This window comes from Tamandua tetradactyla, chromosome 5 (assembly GCF_023851605.1).
Source record: "Tamandua tetradactyla isolate mTamTet1 chromosome 5, mTamTet1.pri, whole genome shotgun sequence".
Classification (NCBI taxonomy): Eukaryota; Metazoa; Chordata; class Mammalia; order Pilosa; family Myrmecophagidae; genus Tamandua; species Tamandua tetradactyla.
The window spans coordinates 140,796,138-140,819,059 of record NC_135331.1 but is presented as its reverse complement, the minus strand read 5'-3'; the positions used below and the strand labels follow the sequence as shown (position 1 = coordinate 140,819,059).

The 22,922-nt window shown below is 34.7% G+C and overlaps 1 protein-coding gene across 2 annotated transcripts in view; it reads right to left on the bottom strand.

The window, feature by feature from the left end:
* CYB5R4 (cytochrome b5 reductase 4) overlaps window positions 1-22,922 on the bottom strand; it is a 96,926-nt gene that overhangs the window by 24,990 nt on the left and 49,014 nt on the right. For both annotated transcript variants that reach the window (XM_077162351.1, XM_077162352.1), the window contains exons 8-12: window positions 22,323-22,416; window positions 18,212-18,244; window positions 16,742-16,864; window positions 1,960-2,100; window positions 349-501 (exon numbers count right to left, since the gene is read on the bottom strand). In XM_077162351.1, the coding sequence (XP_077018466.1) occupies window positions 349-501; window positions 1,960-2,100; window positions 16,742-16,864; window positions 18,212-18,244; window positions 22,323-22,416 (544 nt within the window). The remainder of the gene's footprint in view (window positions 1-348; window positions 502-1,959; window positions 2,101-16,741; window positions 16,865-18,211; window positions 18,245-22,322; window positions 22,417-22,922) is intronic.

Here is a 22,922-nt window from a genome sequence, read left to right as displayed (position 1 = left end):
CCAAGAGAGAACTAATGAAGACTTGTTCTAACAGGTGGCAGAATAGATAGGGAGGATAGGTTAAAAAGTCACTGGGAAGTGGACTCAACTGGTTGAGGAAGAAGAAAGTGGGAAGACTGAAGGATGGTGCAACTCCACAGATCGGGTCAAGGATGAACAGTGATGCTGCAATAATAAAGACAGGGAATACAGGAATACGTTTAGGTTGGATAGGACAAAGAGAAGATGAATTTGGCTGTGGAAAAGTTGAAGATATCTGGAAGACAGCCACATGGAAAAAACTATAGGGCAGTATAATGTGACCCAATCTAGAGCACATATGAGGTAAATACACACACAAATACTCACCAATCTGAAGATGATCAAGCTCTGGTGTGAAGAGTCCATCAGGATAGATTTTGATCAAAAAGTAGATGTATTTATTGTTGGGAAGAAGCGGTTCCTGGGAATCTGAGAGTAAGGAACCAGATACAGGTGTATATGGCTTCACTATTTCTGTACCTAGAAAAAGTGACAGTAAAGAAATTCAACCCTAAAGTTTTAAAAAGCTCTGACTGAAGATGAAACATTGATTTTATGATGCTATCACTATATATTTAAAACTATAAACCAACTATGTATATAACTCTATGTTCTCTCTACATATATATATAAACATACACTCGAGCCTATATGTGCTGAAGTAATTCTAATAAATCAATACTTTACCCATAATATAGTCTATTTTTACTAAGTGTGACATAAGCTACTAGGGATAATAACAGATTAATAATACATCTGGAAAACCATCTGTTTATAAGCATCTAAATTTGGTAATGGCTACGAGAAATGGTATCAAAGTTAATCACAGAGATGTAAAAAGATATAAATATAATTTAAATTATATGCCAAGCTTTTAACAATGGTCCTGGTGGCCAGTTAATCATTTGGGGAAGAGAAAGGGAGAAATTTTACTTTTTACTTTATACAGTTTAATTGCTTTAATGTTTTAATATACTAGGTATTATTTTGGTAAATAAATGAAAATGTTAATCCCACTACTGCTAAGAATGTAATATTTAAAAATAGGGAAAAATAAATATTCATTCATGTTATATTTTGGGTAGCCAAATTCCAAAGGCAGAATAGTTACCACACATTTGAAAGACCAAAATTTAATACATGACTCCTTAATAAACACAAAAGTAATTCACTTGTAAGACTTGTAAATCAAAATACATAGAAAATACCTGCACTGGGGAAGATGGCCAGCTAGTGAATGGCAATCTGGGATTAGTGACAATGAAGAAAAAATTTAATAGTGCCATTATATCATATGTCTATCAAATTCTGAGTGGTAATCTGTTAGAATAGTTACTAAAAACATGACTACTGACATACAAATGTTAATTTTTGCAACTTCAAAAAGCCAAGAAAATTTTGGACATCATTAAGAAGGGTTTGAAAAACAAGTACGTGAGGTAATTTTAGGATGAAAATGAAGGAATGAGAATTCATACAATAAGGAATTTATTTGTAGAGCTTCTGACACTGATAGATCACATAAGGAAATTACATACAATCATCTACTCATTTGAATTATATTAATTCAACTTCATACATGACACAGCCAGCCACAGACGGCTACTGACAGATGCTTGTGCGTATTTTCCTGTGGTTGCCTTCATGCACTCCCTCGCCTCTTTCCTTTAGGGTTCTGGTGGCAATACTTAACAACCCTGGTAGAACCATTTCTCTGACCAGTGAAAATTTCTTTGTTTCACACAATAACATGATACAGCTATAGTTCCAACATGTAGGTACACTGATCCACACACCCAGAATCTGGTCATCACTAAATCTAGCTGCCCAGAAACATTTATTAGTAATTTAAGTGGTTGCTTCCTAAGGAGATCAGTACTGATCTTGAGCATTAATTAAAAGAAGAAAATGTTTCCCCAAAGCCTCTGCTTACCTTACCTGTAATAGTTAGCTTGAGGTAAACATGTTGCCCAATTGGCACCTGAAGATGAGTACTTGGTGGCAGCATCACGCAGAAAAGCTTCGTATCATGAGTAACATCTTCCTTAGAGATTAACTGGCACTTTCTGTAGTACAACACTAGAAAGTGATTCATTTTCTTTTATTAGTAAGAAATTAAATAACGAATAATACTAGCCCAGTAGGTAAAGGCAGGCACTCAACTTTCACTCTTCAGAGGATTTGAATTTCACTAAATGCCTGTGCATTTTAAAAATTCATCAATATTCTGAAGATCTTAGCATAGTGTTAAATTTTTCCTTTTATTTCCTACTGTATCTATTTTCTAAAACCTGTAAATGCTCATATAATTTGAAAAATGAAACCAAAAAAGTGCTATTTCCTCCATGTCTGTTATGTGTTAAAATCTTTATAGTAAATTAAAACCTAACTTATTTCTTCTTAAATTTATTTTTTATAATTACATCTTTTAAACCTTATAGTTACAGCTATTTAATTAGGTTATGCATGTGACAAATATTTGACGACTTAAAAATTTATATTCTAAAGTATTTTCTTATAGAATGGAAAAACTCAAAACTCAGCCTCTAAAGTTTAACAATATTAAATAACTGTAGAAAAATCTCTGATAGAAAAGGTAGGAAAATTTATGCTCTCATGCCTCTATCTTTGTGTATATGTATTACAAATGCATATGAATTATAAAACATTTGAACTGTCAAAAATGATAAAAAAAAACCCAAAAAGTATTATGCCTCAGGGTATTAGTTTTGATTACCAGAAAATCAATTTAAGTGAAAAACTGAGGATGTCAGATTTGTGGTATTAAATTACAAATAAACATAAGAGAATCAGCAGTTTCTATAAATACTGTAAAGATTTTAAATTAACATGCCAAACTCAGAAACCACTATTTATATGCAGAGCAAAATACTACCCTTTGGTTTGAAAGAAGTTATAGAAGCTCTGAAAGCATTCATATTTTCACTTGCAAATTCTCTTTTGGAAATAAACAGCATTACCACAGTAGACTGATGATATTGGTTTGTTTCATTATTTCCTCTATCAAAAAAACAGTATTTACAGATGCACAGACAAATCAACCCTGATACAGCATTTCTTATTCTATTTTTTAACGTATTTTATTGTGAAATACATATATAAAAAAGCAATAAATTTCAAAGCACATTGTAAAAGTACTTATAGAACAGATTTCAAAGTATGATAAGGGTTATAGTTCCATAATTTCAGTTTTTTCCTTCTAGCTGCACCAAGACCAAACAAAATATCAATATAATGATTCAGCAGTCATACTCATTTGTTAAATCCTATCTTCTCTGTTATAACTCCTTCTTCTCCTTTGATCCTTCTTCCAATCTTTATGGGCATTTGGGCTATGCCCATTCTAACTTTTTCATGTTGGAAGGGGGTGCTGACCATATGGGATAGGGGGATGGAACTAGTTGATGTTCTGGAGAGGCTGGGCCCTCAGTTTCAGGATTTATCTGGCCTAGGAACAACCTGGAGATTGTAAGTTTCTGGAAAGTAATCTTGGTGTATAAAACTTTTGTTGACTCTCAGAGCCTTAGGTGCTCTTTAGGGTTAATAGGAATGCTGTTGGTTGGGGTTTGGCAAACTGTGGTAATTAGTAATATCTAGCTGAAGCTTGCGAAAGAGTAGTCTCTAGAATAGCCTCTCTACTCTATTTGAACTCTCTTAGCCACTGATTTTATTACATTTTATTACATTTCTTTTCCTGCTTTTCATCAGGAAGGTGTTGTTGATCCCATGGTGTCAGGGTCTCTTTTTTTTAAGCCTAAAAATATTTAAATAGGTGCAGTAAGACTTACCTCCAGATCTTAAAGGAAGTGAAGGCTCAAACCTAATAATCAATGGTTAGCTTAAAACTGAAATTTACAAATAATCCTAAGAAATTATTTAGGTCAAAATTTCATCCAACTTCTCTTCTTCCTTTTGCACCCAGGAGACTCCAGTACTAAATCTTTTCACCTGCGACCATGGTGGCTCAGTACATATGTAAGATTAGACTGCATTGTTGTACACAAAAACCTGAAGGCATCATTTCCGGTCACCTTTTTCTACTGTCAAGGCATAGGCTTGGTCCAGATTATGGCTAAGGACACCCTGAAGTTTATGGAAGACCTAATTCAATACTAGACTGACAGTGGGGTCAAAGGACATAGCTCAGCCATGTGGGATACCAGGTTCAATTCCCAGCCCATGTATCTACCCAAAAATAAACGCTATGAACAAAATTCCCTATGATATACATATCACATACTTGCCTCTCTGTGTATACATGTATAAATACATAAATACATAAATACATACATATAGGGAGACACATTTGAAAAAAAAGGACATAGCCTATCCACAAGGAAAGATGAAAAAAATATTCTCTTTATCCCTTCCTCCAGGCCCTTGTGGGACCCAGGATGAGAATAGAGACCCATATATTATATGTCTAAATATTAAAAATTATAAATCAGACAAATAACTGTGAAAAAAGTGTTTCATGTTGTACACTGAAATAAATACCTTCATAATATCCCAGAAGGTCAGGTTCAAGTTTAAGATTCCTGAGCTTCTTAGAGTTCCACCCAGGATGATGGTGGAGGGATGAGAGCCACACCCGCAGTGACTATGGCCTGCCTCCCTTCTCTTCTCATCCCCAAGTCTGGTCCATTACAGAGTGGGACCTTACGTGGGTATGGACATACCAGACCATATGTTCAAGCTTGTCCACTAGTTCTCCATACAAATTGCCTTGGCTACCCCTTGGAAAGACAAGGGAAGATGCCTAGATAAGCCCAAGAAGTAGATGTGGGGTTATCTTGGAAGGTTATTCCAAGGTTCCAAATTCCTGGAGTGCAGTGATGAAGGAAAGCGCATAAACTTTAGTTAGATAGTTCTTGGCCCTGGAAATCCCTTACCCTGTGGGAGGGGTGTAGCTGGAGGAAATCTAGAGGGGGCCCTCAAAATGTGGGGTCCAGGGCAGGCATTCCTCTGCCCAGTCGAAAGGACCTAGTGCTTTATTCTAATCAGATCTAGTGCAATCCTCTAGATAAGCGTACCGTTGGATGCAAAGGTTCATCTTCTGACTTCGTAATTTCTACTCTGCCATGTGTCAGAAAGGATTTGCTATAGTAAGTTTGCATCTCTTCAACTATACTTAGCACACGAGGAAATCCTGACTTACACTCATTTACTGACTTTGCTTGTTGGGGAGTTCCCACAGGCTTCTTGCTGTGTAACACCACTGACATAATTTCAATATTTTACCTATAAAAGTCTTCCATAATTTCAAAAAGCCATTCTAAGTTTTAAAGTTTTTAAGAAAAGCTTAAGAAGGTTTTCATTTTTCAACTGCAATGACGAGAAAGCACAAACAGAAGGGAACTAATAAAGGAAAAGAACATAAAGCTGATGGTACTGACTACTTTGGTTTAGATAATACCATTATTTAAGTTTAAGTGGCAAGTTTTTGGCTTTGTTAGCATAGATAACTTTAAGTAAATGAGAAAATGAAAATAAATATGAGATGATGGTGTTATAAAAATATAAGCTGGAAAGATTTCTGTCCCCAAAACTTAAACTTCTTTTAATAAAATGCATATAATATTGAGATATTCAGGGTAACACTGAAATACTTAGGATAATATGATAATTTGGGCATACTTTTTTTAATTATAGGGAATTATATTTACCTTTCTAAAGAACAGAATTTTACAAGGTTAAAATAGAAAACATAGGCACATGAGGATGAAAGATATTTTAACTGGTTTATTGTTCAACAATTATTAACATATAATATTAATACATTAAAATAACCATAAAAGAATCATGTATTTTGAAGGCCTTCTAATGAATTAATGAAGTTAGCAGAAAGAGATATAGATAAAAATGATTCAACTATTTTCTTGCACTTATTACAATTTGCCAAGGAGTTTTAAAACTTAGCAACTAAGAGAAATCTTCTGCTCTGCCTAGATTTTGTCTCCCTATGCCATGATTTGCTTATAGATTGTTCAACAAAGCCATCTGTACCTGAAAAATGTGAGATCAGATTACTTTCTCATCATTTATAGAAAATAAACCATAAAAACAGAAGCAATAAATAATGGTGTTCCAACGGTCTTTTATGTCTTCCATTAGGTACTCATTAGAGTATGTGAGTCATGAATCTTAAAAGAAAATATTCATAATTAATTATGAAGGTAATTTAGGGATTTTTCTAATTTATACTAAAAACATGAAGAAATTAATACATAAAACTAAGAACATATGAAAATTTAGTACATAAAAATACACTTTTATTTTTTAAGGTATTTATGGTCTATGTGTACATATGCACATACATATATACACATGCATATCCATAACTCACACACACACACACAAGTAGGTTTCTGTAAAATGAACAAGAGACAATAAATAACTTTCCTTCTCACTGAAAATGTATGAATGATCATTTGATTTGTAGTTTCAAGTAAAAGGAGTATTACATATGTTATAAAATCATACGCATAATGAAAGAACTCTATTCAACCATAACCCTAAATGCCCTTAAGTGAGTATAAGAAACAAATTGTAGACAGCCAATGTTTTCATTTACTCACTCATTCATTTAAACACTTACCAAGCACCTATTATATGTTGATCCATTATTTTAGACATTAACAAACAAAAGACTCACTACCCAGTGGGTAAAGACTGACAATAATCAAGTTAACAAACTCATTCTTCCCAGTAAAGCAAATGCTATGAAGAAAAATAAAACAGAGGAAAAGGACTTCTATTTTTAATCAAGTAATAAGAGAAGGCTTAACTGATGAGGTGATGACATGAGCAGAGACCCGAATAAAGTGAGGGATGAGCTACACAAACAGCAAGCACAAGGCCCTGAATACAGAACAAACTTGAAGTTTCTGAGCAGCTGTATCTGAGCAGGGGCAAGAGGAGTGGGAGAGGTAGGCAGGAGAAGATGACAGAGTAGACTATAGGTCATGGGAACAATTTTCTTCTTAATAGATTGAAAAGCCATTTTTATCAAAGAAGCAAGGGAGTGATACAATGTGACTTCCATTTTTAAAAGGTTACCATGTGTAAAGAATACACCGTGGAAGGTGAGGGGAAACAATGAAATCAGTTAGGATAGTCCAGAAACATATGATGGTGGCTTGGGCTTGGGTGGAAGCTATGGAGGCGATAAGAAGTGGTTAGAATGGATATATTTTGACTCTAATAAGACTTGATGATAGATTGAATATGGTTTGTAACAGAGAGGAATTAAGGATGATTCCTAAACATATAGCTTAAGCAAGCCCATAAATAATTTTCCTAGGGATATGAAAAACTAGTAAAAGAGCTAAGTCTTTAAGATTTCTGGTTTACATTTTAAAAATTTAGCCAAGGTAGACTGTCAACTGTAGATGTTAAACAGGTAGCTGGAACTCAAGGGAGAGATCAGAGCTGGAGACCAATGTAGAAATCATCTATGTGTAGATGGTATTTTAAACCTTGTGCCTGGAGTGGATTTCCCAGGAAGTGGGTGTGAAGAGAAAAAAGAACTATACCCAGTCTCTTAGTAAGTAGGTATGGGCAGATATAGGGCTGTACCCTGAGATATTCTCAAAACATGAAGCTTTGGATGGAGGAAGAGCCACTCGAGTTTAGTGGGAAGGAATGAATGGCTAATGAGATAGGAAGCAAATCAGGAAGGTGTGATGTTTTCAGTAGCAAAGCAAAGAAAATGTTTCTGGACAGTGACTGACTGGATAACATGATGCTGTTGAGGATAAGATGATGACAAAGAACTTACTACTGGCTTTGGTAAGATGGAGGGTGTGAGTGACCAGGATAAGAGAAGTTTCAGGGGAGAAGTGAGAACAAAAGTCTGATTGGAATGGATTTAAGAAAAATGAGAGTTGAGGAAAATGAAGATATTTAAAATAGTGTTATCACCTTCTTTTCAAAGCATTTCAGGGAAAGGCCTTCCCAAGCAAAGTCTTCAATAGGAGACAGAACAGAGAGAACACTGGACTAGGAGTCCACACTACCCTCAATCTGGATCTTCTTCTTGTACTTAGTACATTTTTTAAAATGCAATTTTATTAAGATATATTCATGCATCATACAAACCTTCTGAAGTACACAATCACTGGCTCACAGTGTCATCACATAGTTGTATATACCTCCCCAAGATCAGTTTTAGAATATTTTCATTACTGCAGAAAAGAAATAAAAAGAAAAAAGAAAACCCAAATCTTACCATACCTTTTACTGCCCCCCCATTATTGACCCATAATATTGGTGTAGTACATTTGTTACTGTTGATGAAAGAATATTAAAATATTACTGTTAACTACAGTCCATAGTTTACAATGGGTACATTTTTTCCATATACCCCTTGTGGTAGTTAGATTCAGTTGTCAACTTGGCCAAGTGAAGGCACCTAGTTCTGTTGCTGTGGACATGAGCGAATGGTACGTGAACCTCATCTGTTGCTGATTACATCTGTAGTCGGCTAGGAGGTGTGCCTGCTGCAATGAATGACATTTGACTTAACTGGCTGGTGCTTAAATGAGAGAGCGCAACGCAGCACAGCCAAAGCAGCTCAGCATACCTCATCTCAGCACTTGCAGCTTGGCCCAGGCCTTTGGAGATGCAGAAAGAATTCACCCCGGGGAAACTTGTTGGAACCCAGAGGTCTGGAGAGAAGGCCAACAGAGACCATCCTGTGCCTTCCCATGTAAGAAAGAACCTCAGTGGAAAGTTGAACCTTTCCTCAGTGGTTCAACCTCAGTGGAAAGAACTAACAAATCCCCTTTTATTAAAAGCCAATCCGTCTCTGGTGTGTTGCATTCCGGCAGCTAGCAAACTAGAACACCCCTCTATTAATATTTATAACAGTATCATATATTTATTCTAGTTCATGAAAGAACTTACTTATATTTGTACAGTTAATCAAAGACTTGTCACCAAGATTCACTGTGTTATACATTCCCATGTTTTAACCTTCAACTTTCCTTCTTGTGACATACATGACTTAGTATACTTCTAAAGCACTTAGTGCACACTTCTTTTTCCTGCTGGAAATTGAGGCTTAGACAATTGAAAAGCTCACCTAGGGTCACAGAGCAGCTGCAGAAGATGTGGGATGGGACAACAAGTATTAGGGTCTCTTGCCTCAACTCAGTAGGTCTTGTTCAAAAAGTTTGAGAACCACTGTTCAAGACTTGCAATAAACAGATATCTTAATGAATTCCTGAGTCTGGATTCTAATTATTTTTAAGTTTTCATTACATTAAACATTTGTACAGTACCTGAATACATTTTATTCTCCTATTTTATTATTTAGTAGAGTAAATATTTTTTTTCCTCATTACAGTCTGCACCATCTATCCTGTATTTCTTCAGATTTCATATTTTGGCCATTCTGATAGAAATGAAAATAAGACAGAAAGATGCTAAAGCATCTTACAGGTACTGTGCAAGTAACAACTTTATACCTGCTGCACAGAAGAGACAACTTAAAGGGCGATCAAAGCTATTGTTTGTTATCCATAACGCTTCTTCATTTCTAGTAATCCTGCATGCTTATTTTAGGCAGAAAAGAAACATGAATGCACAGGGTAGGGGTGGGGAGAGATGAGGACAGTACTTTCTACTACTGTAAGAAGAGCTATTCATTGCAAGGGCAAGCAGATTGCCTACAAAATCACACGCCAGTAAAAAGTCCAAATTGAATGCTTACAGTGTGTTGACAAGTATAGAAAGAACTTCAGTGTGAGTGTGTGTGAGTGTGTGTGTGTGGCGTTAGTAGCTAGGGAGTCCTGGTGAAACTACTGGTCAAACCACGTGAAACTGCCATTTTTCAAGGTAAGAAAAATGTAAATATCTTCAACGTCATATGGTTCAACTTGAATTTAAAAGACAATTACATATTCTCTATATATACATATATATACACACACACACATATATATTTGTTGTTCTTAAGCAAAAAAAATTTAATATGTTAAAAAATTTAAAAATTTGATATTGTTGTTGGTATATTAAAATTGTGGCACAATTTAGGAATGTCCTTAATAATTTTGTATCAAAAGGCTAATTTACTGGGTTATTTGGTGGTAAATCTTTAAAAGTACCTTTGTCTGGTGATTAAAGTCCCCACATTAAAGGTAGCTGCAATTAAATTTAAATATTAGGTTGGTCAAAGTCTCAATATTAGGAAAAGTTTTGGTAATGGATGGTGGTGATGGTAGCACATTGTGCATGTGACTGACATCACTGAATTGTGTATTTGAATGTGGTTAAAAGGGGAACATTAAAAAAAACAAACCAACACAGTGAACCCTAATGTAAACTATGGACTATAATTAATAGTGAAATTATAGTAATAATTCTTTCATCATTTTTAACAAAGGTACCACACTAGCTGCAAAGTACTAATAATAGGGGAAGAATAGAGAAACTATTTTCTGCATGTTTTTCTATAAACCTACAACTTCTCTAATACAGAAATTATTAAAAAGGTCCCCATATTTAAGGCAACAATTACATTAAAATATTAAGTTGGGTACAGAAATATCAATGCAGCAATCTATTAGTTTTCTGACCTTTTATAGTCAGCCATCATATTGCTATACACACGCACATCTACTCATGCAGAAAAAATTTAAAGCAACCCAGTTATAAAAGGCAGCATGGCTCCAATTTAAAATATCACCTATTAAATTTGGATTAAAGGGGAAAATGAAAGGGTATTTCTCTTCTCTGATCAATGTTCTTTGCTATATTTGAATCTTTCATGTTAATTGTCTAGATTTGACATGAGAAGGTACTGTTATAAAAGTTTTCAACTTACATGCTTATTTTCAATCTAAGTCTTTAACTAGGAAACTTCAGTAAGTTGTAGCCAGTATGCTAATATCAAAAAGGTATTTTAGTGAACCATATTGAACCTAAGAAGCACATAATAGGCTGTAAATATCTGAGGTAATCAACAGCAAGTTAGTCACAGTATTTTGATGATATAAGTATTTACCTTTCCTTGTGGATAAAAGAGACCACAGTATTTTAAGGAGAAAGGGGAGAGATGAAATTCTTCTACCAATTGAGTCAAATTTTGTCAAAGTGGAAAACTACTTCACTGAAAAATACATCCATAGTTCTAATTTCAAACAAGAAAGCTAAAGCTGATTGTGGTGTAGGTCTCAAGGAGAATTTTACAGCAGGGATAAAGGAGTTCATGGGCAGTCTCAGACAATTACTCAGATAAGAGTCCCTGAATGATGGTTATCTTAACTATTTCCAAATCAAGTTCAGCATTGGTTCTTTGTGTTATTTATCCCTTGGACTTGGCTCTTATCTGGTTTACTATAATTTTTCAATCACTAGATACATCAGACAATTCAGAGCAAGAGATTTCACTCTAACAATCTCTCTTTTCATTTGTATTCTCTTTCCCATTTTCTTCCAATGTGCTAGACCATACTATAATTCAGTGTGATCCTGCCTAATCCAAAACTCAGAACTCTGGCTCTGGTCAAATTAATCCACTTGATTTTTCCTACACATAGCTTACATTTTCCTTTCTATATGACCTGCAAACTGCCTAGCACAAAAATACCTAGGGGCAATGTGAAGCTCTACCTGGAAACCCCTTCATTGTAATATAAAATTTTTTATGGAAACCTCTTCACAGGACTTTTTTTTTTTTTTTTAATGAACTCCATGTACTCCACTATCAAGATGTTATTCAGAATTCATTCCCTTCAGGAAATCACTCAAGATCAAACCCATCTTGGTTCACTTGGTGATACCTCAGAGTATCTTCATAATTTGTATTTGGTCACCTATTTTTTAATAAAAATATTCTTCAATCTCAATTTGTGCATGCTCTTTCTTCCATCTGGGAAAATAATTTATATTTACTTTTGTTTGTTTCATATCACAGTGCTGAAAATAAGTCTTCTGCATGCACATATACTCAAATTAAGGCTCTTGCTATTTTTCTGGAAACGTAAAATATTATCTATAAATGCACTTCATAATGTCAAATATTTATAACAATTATAAATATCTAAAGATGGTAAACTGAATACATATAGTTAGTTTCTTCTGAATCCCCCTAAAATGCCAGCAAAACTGTGTGTATGTTTTTTTTTAGATAAAAACCTCTAAAGATTAAAAGATTGAAAATAACAGACAAAAGCAACAAATTTTTTTTAAAATTTTTTTTATTAATCAAAAAAAGAAAAGAAATTAACACAACATTTAGAAATCATTCCATTCTACACATGCACTCAGTAATTCTTAGTATCATCACATAGATGTATGATCATCATTTCTTAGTACATTTGTATTGATTTAGGAAAAGAACTAGCAAAACAGCAGAAAAAGATATAGAATGTTAATACAGAGAAGAGAATTAAAATAATAATACTAATAAAAAAATATATATATATATAAAAAGGAAAAAGAAAAAAAAACAAAAGATACAAACAAACAAACAAACAAAAAACTATATTTCAGGTGCAGCTTCATTCAGTGTTCCAATATAGTTACATTACACTTAGGTATTATTGTGCTGTCCATTTTTGAGTTTTTGTATCTAGTCCTGTTGCACAGTCTGTACCCCTTCAGCTCCAATTACCCATTATCTTACCCTGTTTCTAACTCCTGCTGGTCTCTGTTACCAATGATATATTCCAAGCTGATTCTCGAATGTCGGTTCACATCAGTGGGACCATACAGTATTTGTCCTTTAGTTTTTAGCTAGACTCACTCAGCATAATGTTCTCTAGGTCCATCCATGTTATTACATGCTTCATAAGTTTAGTCTGTCTTAAAGCTGCATAATATTCCATCGTAGGTATACGCCACAGTTTGTTTAGCCACTCGTCTGTTGATGGACATTTTGGCTGTTTCCATCTCTTTGCAATTGTAGATAATGCTGCTATAAACACTGGTGTGCAAATGTCCGTCTGTGTCTTTGCCCTTAAGTCCTTTGAGTAGATACCTAGCAGTGGTATTGCTGGGTCGTAATCCATTCTGCCAGTCTATGTCTTTTGATTGGTAAATTCAGTCCATTAACTTTTAGTGTTATTACTGTTTGGATAATATTTTCCTCTACCATTTTGGCTTTTGTATTATATATATCATACCTGATTTTCCTTCTTTCTACACTTTACTCCATACCTCTCTCTTCTGTCTTTTTGTATCTGACTTTAGTGCTCCCTTTAGTATTTCTTGCAGAGCTGGTCTCTTGGTCACAAATTCTCTCAGTGACTTTTTGTCTATAAATGTTTTAATTTCTCCTTCATTTTTGAAGGACAATTTTGCTGGATATAGGAGTCTTGGTTGGCAGTTTTTCTCTTTTAGTAATTTAAATATATCATCCCACTGTCTTCTAGCTTCCATGGTTTCTGCTGAGAAATCTACACATCGTCTTATTGGGTTTCCCTTGTATGTGACAGATTGTTTTTCTCTTGCTGCTTTCAAGATCCTCTCTTTCTCTTTGACCTCTGACATTCTAACTAGTAAGTGTCTTGGAGAACGCCTATTTGGGTCTAATCTCTTTGGGGTGCGCTGCACTTCTTGGATCTGTAAATTTAGGTCTTTCATAAGAGTTGGGAAATTTTCAGTGATAATTTCTTCCATTAGTTTTTCTCCTCCTTTTCCCTTCTCTTCTCCTTCTGGGACACCCACAACACGTATATTTGTGCGCTTCATATTGTCATTCAATTCCCTGATCCCCTGCTCAAGTTTTTCCATTCTTTTCCCTATAGTTTCTGTTTCTTTTTAGAATTCAGATGTTCCATCCCCCAGTTCACTAATTGTAGCTTCTGTCTCTTTAGATCTACCATTGTAGGTATCCATTGTTTTTTCCATTTTTTCTTCTTTGTCCGTCACTCCCATAAGTTCTGTGATTTGTTTTTTCAGATTTTCTATTTCTTCTTTTTGTTCAGCCCATGTCTTCTTCATGTCCTCCCTCAATTTATTGATTTGGTTTTTGAAGAGTTTTTCCATTTCTGTTCGTATATTCAGCATTAGTTGTCTCAGCTCCTGTATCTCATTTGAACTATTGGTTTGTTCCTTTGACTGGGCCATATCTTCAATTTTCTGAGCGTCATCCATTATTTTCTGCTGGTGTCTGGGCATTTGATCAGATTTCCCTGGGTGTGGGACCCGGCTGGTTGAAAGGTTTTTCTGTGAAATCTCTGGGCTCTGTTTTTCTTTTCCTGCCCAGTAGGTGGCGCTTGTGGTGCTCGTCTGTCTGCGGGTCCCACCAGTAAAAGATGCTGTGGCTCCTTTAACTTGCCAATCCGAATCTTGCAGTCGGCCCGGGAAACCACGCGTCGGGGGGGGGTGGTCGCCGGCCGCCGCGGCTTGGGGGAGTGCCGGTCGAAATTGCCCAGCTGGCCCGAGACGCCAAGCGTGGCGGGAGGGCCCTGCTATCCAACGTTCCCAGTCAGACCGGGGAGCCACATGCGTGGAGGGGACCCCAGTCGCCAGCCGCCCCGGCCGGGAAAACACGTGCCCCTCGGGTATCTCACCGCAGCGGATTCTCCCTGCCCGTTCAGCCGTTCCAGAATGGGGTACGCTGTTTTTTTGGTCTCTGTCGTGGCTCCGGGAGCTGTTTCATATTGTTTCTGTTTCTTTAGTTGCTGTTCTGGAGGAGGAACCAAGACCCGCGCGTCTTACTAAGCCGCCATCTTCTCCGGAAGTCCAAAAGCAACAAAATTTATTGATAGGGACTTTAACATTCCCAAGAATATCAGTATTTCCTAATGATTTATGTTGGAAGGATTTTTAATACATAAAAGCGTTTAGTACAATGTACTTGTTGCCCACTCAAATCTCTATCCCATTGTGCCTATATTATTTCTTATTCATCTATACACTAACTTTCATGCTAATTCTTTTAAGAACTGAAAAATTCTAGTTTCATTTAGCTTTTGTGTTAATAAAGTTTTGAATGAGTACCTCTGCATATATGAACAATTCAAATATGACCAATAAACTGCTAAAGAATCAATACATAAGAGCTGATGCCTTTTGACTATTCGTGGAGGTTTGCTATTCTTGGATTGATGTAACAGGGCTGTAAATAATGTTTTTACTCTGTAATAATGCTAAGTAGCTGATTTATCTCATTGTTAAAATGCAAAAAATTAAAATTTTTTTTAATTTAAAAAAATTAAAATTAAAATTTTCTGAAAAAAAAAAAAAGAAGCTTAGAGACACCAACCTCACCATTCTACATATGAAGCCCTTCTCTGCTTAGTACAACCATGTTACTAACCTTTCCAATCCAGGAAAAATGTTAGTATTTTAGTTTTTAAAACTTCCCTTGAAACGGTAAAACCAAAGGGTCTCTGGATCAGGTATACTAGGCAAAAATAGAAAAATTAAGTGAAGTTTACAGACCACCACCTCCCATACTGCCCCACCACTACCAACTGTCTTTCCTCACATGGCTCCTGGAGTACTGGGTGCAAAGTAGGAGACTGTTCACTCTGGAGACTCTGAACGAAATATTGACATTGGAGTTTTCCCAAAGAAACAATCCAGCAGATCACCCTAAAATGAATACTACTGTCAACAAGCCACATGCACATGCACAGAACTTCCATTCACCTTTAGGGGCCTATCCTAAAATATGAGCAGATCAACATGGACCAATAGGCATTCAAAGAAAGCATCCAATATCAAAGACCAAAACAAACCAATAACAACTAAAAACAAACATACTTGGGGGACACAGAGGTTATACAGGGAGTAGAAAATATTAAAACATTATCAGTAATTCTCAGAAAGATACGGTAAGCTAAAACGGTATGCTAAAATAAGGGAACAGAAATCAAGAGTTCTTAGAACTTAAAAATATGATTTTAGAAATGAGTAAATGAATAGAAAGTTTGGAAGGTATAGCTGAAGAAATCTCTGAAAATAGCAGAACAAAGGGAAAAAATGAAATTAAGGGAGAAAAGGTCTTATGAGCACTAGTTAAGGAGGTCCAATATGAGAAGAAAACTTGGAAAGCAAAGACCATGAAGGGAAGAAAAATCAAGAATACTTCCAAGAACTGAAAGTCATACATTTTCATATTGAAAACTAGCACAAAGGATGAAAACGGACCCACATTAGACATATCATTGTGAAATTTCAAAACATTTGGAACAAAGAGCAAATTTTACCCATTCCAAGGAAAAAACCAATAACTTTTTGAAAATTCGAGCATAATATATGTCCTTTTCTGAATATACGTTACATTTAGATTTTTTTAAAGCTTAAAAAAATAAAGAAGGAAATAAATGGTATACATTGGGAGTAAACTAGAAAACGGTTTACTTAAGCAGTAAAAAAAATAAGCATGTCTAGAAAAAAATTAGATGTGCATACAAGGCATAAACTTAAACTTGTTTTTACATCTTTTAATAAAAAGGAACCTAAGGAGTGAATGGTAAGACAACCATCTAAGTGCATGTGGACTTTTCTAGTCCAGGTATCATTACCTAACAAGTTTGTTACACCTAAGCATTAGCTGGAAGAGTCTGAAATTTAATGGCTGTGAGAAAAAAAGAGTAGGATACATGCAATGTCCTTTTCAACTTCCTAGAGGCAGATGAAAGGAAACTTCCGTTCATTCCAAAGAGGCTTGCAAACTCTGGTTCCCACGTGACACTAAAACCATTCATGACCACCTGATTAGAAAGAACACACAGCATACCTCTATCTTTCTTTGGAATAAGTGAATTATGATTCTCCAGAGGGTGACCAAGATATTTCCAAGAGGTATTTTCTTTTTTCTTTAGGACAATCTCTATTTTTCCCACATTCTCAACAACCTGCACTGAAAAGAAAAGAAATTCCACTTAAATTCACTTTTAATTTATTTTAGATTCTGATTAGCCTCTTCCAAATTAATTTATCAAGGACCAAACTAATAGGTCTTACTAGTTGTCATAAAAATTTAAATACAGTCAGGCAACTAATTAACACATGAAAAATAAAATAGGGCTACCATATACAAATAAGACACTGAATGAACCTCAAAAGCAAATTTAATGTATTCTCTTTTAACATTTCTTGGCTGGGATTTGAGGGGGTTCTTATGAGTAAATTCAATAGAACAATACTGAGCCCTTAATGAATATGGAATCCTTAATACATTAATTTAAATTATGGATTAAATTAATATAGTTCATGTGAATCTTTGATAATAGAGAACCTACCTGTTTTATGAGTGATTAAAAGTTTAAAATATATGAGAATAAAATAAGATTTTTATACCCTGGTAAAATTATGAGTTGAATATGCCTTTAAAGACCTAAATTACCTTTTGTCATTATAAACAATCTATGTGTTCTTACCCACTGTAAGCACAGTATTCAGTAGGATTTAACATTTTTTCTTTTTTTCTTTTTTTGCATGGGCAGACACCGGGAAACAAACCCAGGTCTCTGGCATGGCAGGTGAGAACTCTGCACGCTGAGCCACTATGGCCCGCCCAATATAATACTTTTTAAAGATAGATTGGTCAAATGAATCCACTTCAATGAGGGATGATTTGATGCTTAGCAAAGATAAAGACATGATCATTGAATCTAAAGAGCTAAATTTACATAATTTACAGAGCTTACTATAGTATATAGTAAGAATAGACACTGAACCAGTGTAAGGTACTCCAACAGTACTTTAAAACAAAAACCTCCACCATTTTATGAGTCTTTTGCTGTTAAACTGCTGTAGGTAAAATCCACACTTTGATGCAGCAATAAATTTAATATGCTCTTAACATTAAACATTTAAGAAGATATATCTAAGAAAAATTTGTTTGGTCAAGTATATTTCTTACAAGCTGCACTGCCAGGAATAGGGCAGAAATGAGACCAGAAAGGAAGGAAAAATGGAAAGGAGACAGAATTTTCATTTTCAAGAAGCAAAAAAGGAAAGGGTGAACAGATGTAAAGAATATGAGGAAAGGAAAACAAGGGGGGAAGGCAGGAGGGGGGACTAAAGCCAGAGGGAAAAGAACACATTTTAAAAATTGTATTTGTTTATGTAAAAAAAATCATGCCTTTCAACATGAGAATACACAAGTGAAAAAGAAGACACTCATTTTCCTTCTCTCTCACTGTACACACACATATATATATATATAAATCAGTTCTCATTTATTCTTTTCTTAGTAGCTTACCAGAAAACTCTTCCTGAATCTCATGGCTTAGCCCTGGGAAAGAAACATATATTTAATTACAATCCAATTTCAATTCAGATAGTCTGTAAACACCAAATAATATAATTTCAATGGTTCCCTTATACACTATGTAAAGCCCCATAAGAGAAGTAAAATTTATTCTGAGAGACCAAGAACTTTTTACACAACTAAAATGAAGAGTCAAATTACTTAACTACACATTTCCTCAAAGTCTGCATTTCTCTCCCCTATTAACTAAAGAGTAAAAACTCAATTGTCCAGAAGTGGGTAACCCACATTCTCCCAAACACGGTCCTATATTCACAACCTACGAAGCAGGAAAGGAGGACGGCAGGGAAAAGCAGCATCTGAGCATGCACGTTCCAGTGTGCACATGAGAACACAAGCCAGGCCTGGGTCCAGCTTAGGTTTTCCTTCTTAATTGTTCTCTAAAGTCCAATATCCATTCCAAAAATATTTTAATTGAGCATCTATGTGTCAAAGATAGTGTCTACGTGTTATAGATACAATGGTGAACAAAACAGACAAAAATCTCCCCTTTATGGAAACTACATTCTAGAAGGGGGAGATTCAAAAAATACTCTTACAAATATCTGCTCTAAATTTCACTGGGTGGTTATCTCAGAATTCTCTTAGAATTTTGCATTATTTTAGTCCTTTAGACCGAATATTAACAAGCAAGAGTTACATATATCCATTTTTGACAGTAGGATATTTCCCTTGATTTTTACAAGTATATTAGATATGCTGTTAGCTACAATATTAGTGAGATTGGTGAAAGTGCTATAACAAATCTTGGCATAGAGGTTTCAGTTAAAATCATGACAGTGTTAATAATTAATGTGTACTTTTCTAGACAGTTGAGTTTTTGTTTAAAACTTTCCCTTACTGGAGCAATTAGGCAAGAAAAAGAAATATAAGGTATCCAAATTGTAAAGGAAGAAGAAAACTTTCCCTATTTGCAGAAAACATGATCCTATATATAAAAAATCCTGAAAAATCCATAACAAAGCTCCTAGAGCTAATAAATAGAATTCAGCAATCTGGCCAAACACAAGAAAAAATCAGGAGTGTTCCTATATACAAGCAATGAACAATCAAAAGAAGAAATCAAGGAAAAAATTCTATTCACAAAAGCAACTAAAATAATCAAATATCTAGGAATAAACCTAACCAAGGAAGTAAAGGACAGGTACACAGAAAACTATAAAAAACACATAGAAAAGAATCAAAGTAGACTTAAATAAATGGAAAGACATTCCGTGTTCATGAATTGAAAGACTAATTATCATTAAGATATTAATCCCCCCTAAAGTGATTTATAGATTCAGTGTAATACCAATTAAACTTCTTTTCAGGAAAGGAAAAGCCAATTATCAAATTTATATGGCAAGCTAAGCGGACCCAAATAGCCAAAGCCATCTTGAAAAGGCAAGTAAAGTTGGAGGACTCACACTTCCCTATTTTAAAACTTCTTACAAAGTCAGAGTAATCAAAGCAGTATGGTATTAGGATAAGGACGGACATACAGACCAATGGAAGTGAACTGAGAGCTCAGAAATTATCCTTCACATTAATGGCCAACTGATTTTTGACCAGAGACAGACTGAGTTTTGACTGGGAGCAAAGACCACCCAATTCAGAAAGAATAATCTCTTCAACAAATGGTGCTGGGAAAACTGGATCTCCATTCGCAAAAAAAAAATGGAGGAGGACCCCTACCACACACCTTACACAAAGAACAATCTAAAATGGATCAAACACCTAAATATAAGAGTCAGACCTATAAAACTCCTAGAAGAAAACATATGGAAACATCTTTAAGACCTTGTGTTAGGCAATGTTTTCTTAAGACTTTGCTAGCAATAAAAGAAAAAAATAGATAAATGGGACTTCATAAAAATAAAAAACTTTTGAACCTCAAAGGACTTTATCTTGAAAATAAAATGATAACCCATACAATGGAGAAAATATTTGCAAACCACATTTCCAATAAAAGATTAATATCCAGAATATATAAAGAAATCCTTCAACTCAATAGCAAAAAAGACAAATAACCCAACTGAAAAATGGGCAAAAGACTTTAGTAGACATCTCCCTAGATAAGATATTCAAATGGCCAGAAAGCACATGAAAAGATGCTCAACGTCATTAGTCATCAGGGAAATACAATTCAAAACAATAATGAAAAACAATTTCACACTTGTTAGAATGGCTACTATTTTCTAGAAAAACAGAAAATTGCAAGTGTTGGAAAAGATATGGAGAAACAGAAACACTCGTTCACTGCTGGTGTCCATGTAAAATTGGCAGTCACTGTGGAAGACAGTTTGGTGGTTCCTCAGAAAGTTAAGTAATTCTAATCACCATATCACCTGGCAACCCTACTACTGGGTATATACCCCCAAAAAACTGAAAGCAGGGAATTGAACAGATTTTTGCACACCTATGTTCATAGTGGCATTGTTTACAACTGACAAAAGATGGAAGCAACCCAAGTATCCATAAACTGATGAATGGATAAATAAAATATGAAATATACATACAATGGAATATTATTCAGCTGTAAAAAGGAATAAAGTCCTGATGCATATGATGGATAAACCTTGAAGACATCATGTTGAATAAAATAAGCCAGACAGAAAAGGACAAATACTGTATGATCGCACTGATTTGAAATAAGTAGCATAAGAAAACTTATAAAGTCAAAATCTAGACTATAGCTACGAAGGGACAAGGTGGGGATAAGGAATGGGAAGTTAAGGTTGAAAATTTTCCTATTTGGATGGGAATGTTTTGGTAATGGATGGGGTGATGGTAGTACAACATTGTGAACATAATTAATAGCACCAAAACACCTATCTGAATATCGTTAAAAGGGGAAAAGTTAGGTTGTACACATGGTAACAGAATAAAATTTAAAAATTAAAAAATATTAAAAAATTTTTAAAAATCCATGGAACTGCACTATACAAACAATGAACCCTAAGTTAAACTATGCACTATAGTTAATAGTACAATTATAAAAATGTACTTTCATTAATTGTAACAAATGTTCCACACCAATGAAGGTGTGAATAATAGGGTGCTATAGGGGTATCCTGTATATTAGGCATGATTTTTCTGTAAATCCACAACCTCTCTAACAGGAAAAACAAAACAAAACTCTCCCTTATATGGCAACACCCATTAGAGCTTATATATTAAAAAACGAGAAAAACAAAACATTTAATAGCGTAGGATATATTTCTAGAGGAAAAGTTTAAGGTTTGAGTTTGATTCATCTAACAAATGGTGGCAGGGGGAGAAAAACATTTATCCGCCCTGACCAAATACAGAACTAAAGGTACTTCATCAACATAGCAAAACAATAAGCAGAATGCCAAGTTGGCTGAGATCTGGAGAATTTCAGCCGGTTTTACAAAAGTAAATGAAATGTTCTTCAAGTAAGAGTACATGTTTAAAACACCATTATTATTTTCTTTTTGTTGCTTTTGTTTCATTTCTACTTTCTCTCAAGAAAAACATAACATTCACAGAAGAATATAAATTCATTTTACATGGAGAAAAGGGTGAAATCCTAGAGGCAGAAGTTCAGTATGGGTGAAAAGTGTAATAAGAATCTTTGGCCACAGGCCTTTTGAGTACTGGATCTTTTTTTCTGACAGATTTATAGTATCTCAAGAGACAGAAGGGATTTGTATGGTTGTTCTTTGGCCATGAAAGGCCAGGCATCTGAAGGATACAGTAGCAACCTCACAGTTCAGGCTGCTTTCTTGTGAGAGAGCTAGAAAAGAAGAGGCCAACATGACAGGGGAATTGTTTGTAGGTCTCAAGTACAAGAAAATTAGCAAACTGGCCAATACATATTCTATATTTTATGATTTTAACCACATCCAATTGCTTAAACTTAAACATGTTAGAACTTTCTTCAGTGTGGATGAAGAAGGAACAGAAAAAAACATTAAAAATGAGAAATTAAAATGAAGATAGGAGATAAAAGATTATAGTTACCTAGACTGTAGACCAAGTTACTATCATACTTAAAGGAAACTGCAGTTGTTTCAATTAACAAAAATAAGGTACTCACCAATATGTATGAGATATGAATAATCCTTGATAATTATTTCTGCTCTAAAGGAATCATCCTGATGATCAATTATTACTGAGTCTAAATTGATATCCTTAAACAGAAAGCAAAAAGAAAAGGTTAAAAAGTAAATTTTTTCTGACTTTCTTATCCTTTTAAGATAATTATTGGAAATTCATATATCACTTCTTTATAGAACTCTCCAGCTAAAGAAAGGTTACTCTTGTTTTCTTCTCTCATATAACCCAGTTTTCCTTCAGAGCACATATCATGATTTTAATTATATATTTGTCTCTGTTTAATATCTGCCTTACCCACTAGTCTCTAAACTCAAAGTAGAACAGACTATCTTTAAAACATTGCTTAGAACCTAGTAGCTGCTCAATAAAACTTGTTACTAAATAATGTGGGGAAAAAAAAAAAAAGGAATCAGACCAGAATCCAGAATCAGAGTAGGCCTAAAAGCTAAGATATATGAATTCGTTTTAACTTTTCCACTATTTTGTGATACAACTTCTCAACCTCAGCCTATTAAAAAAAAACCAATTCACTAACAAATTTTTAGTCTCAAAGTTTGACATAGCCTTGGTGCTATTTTGG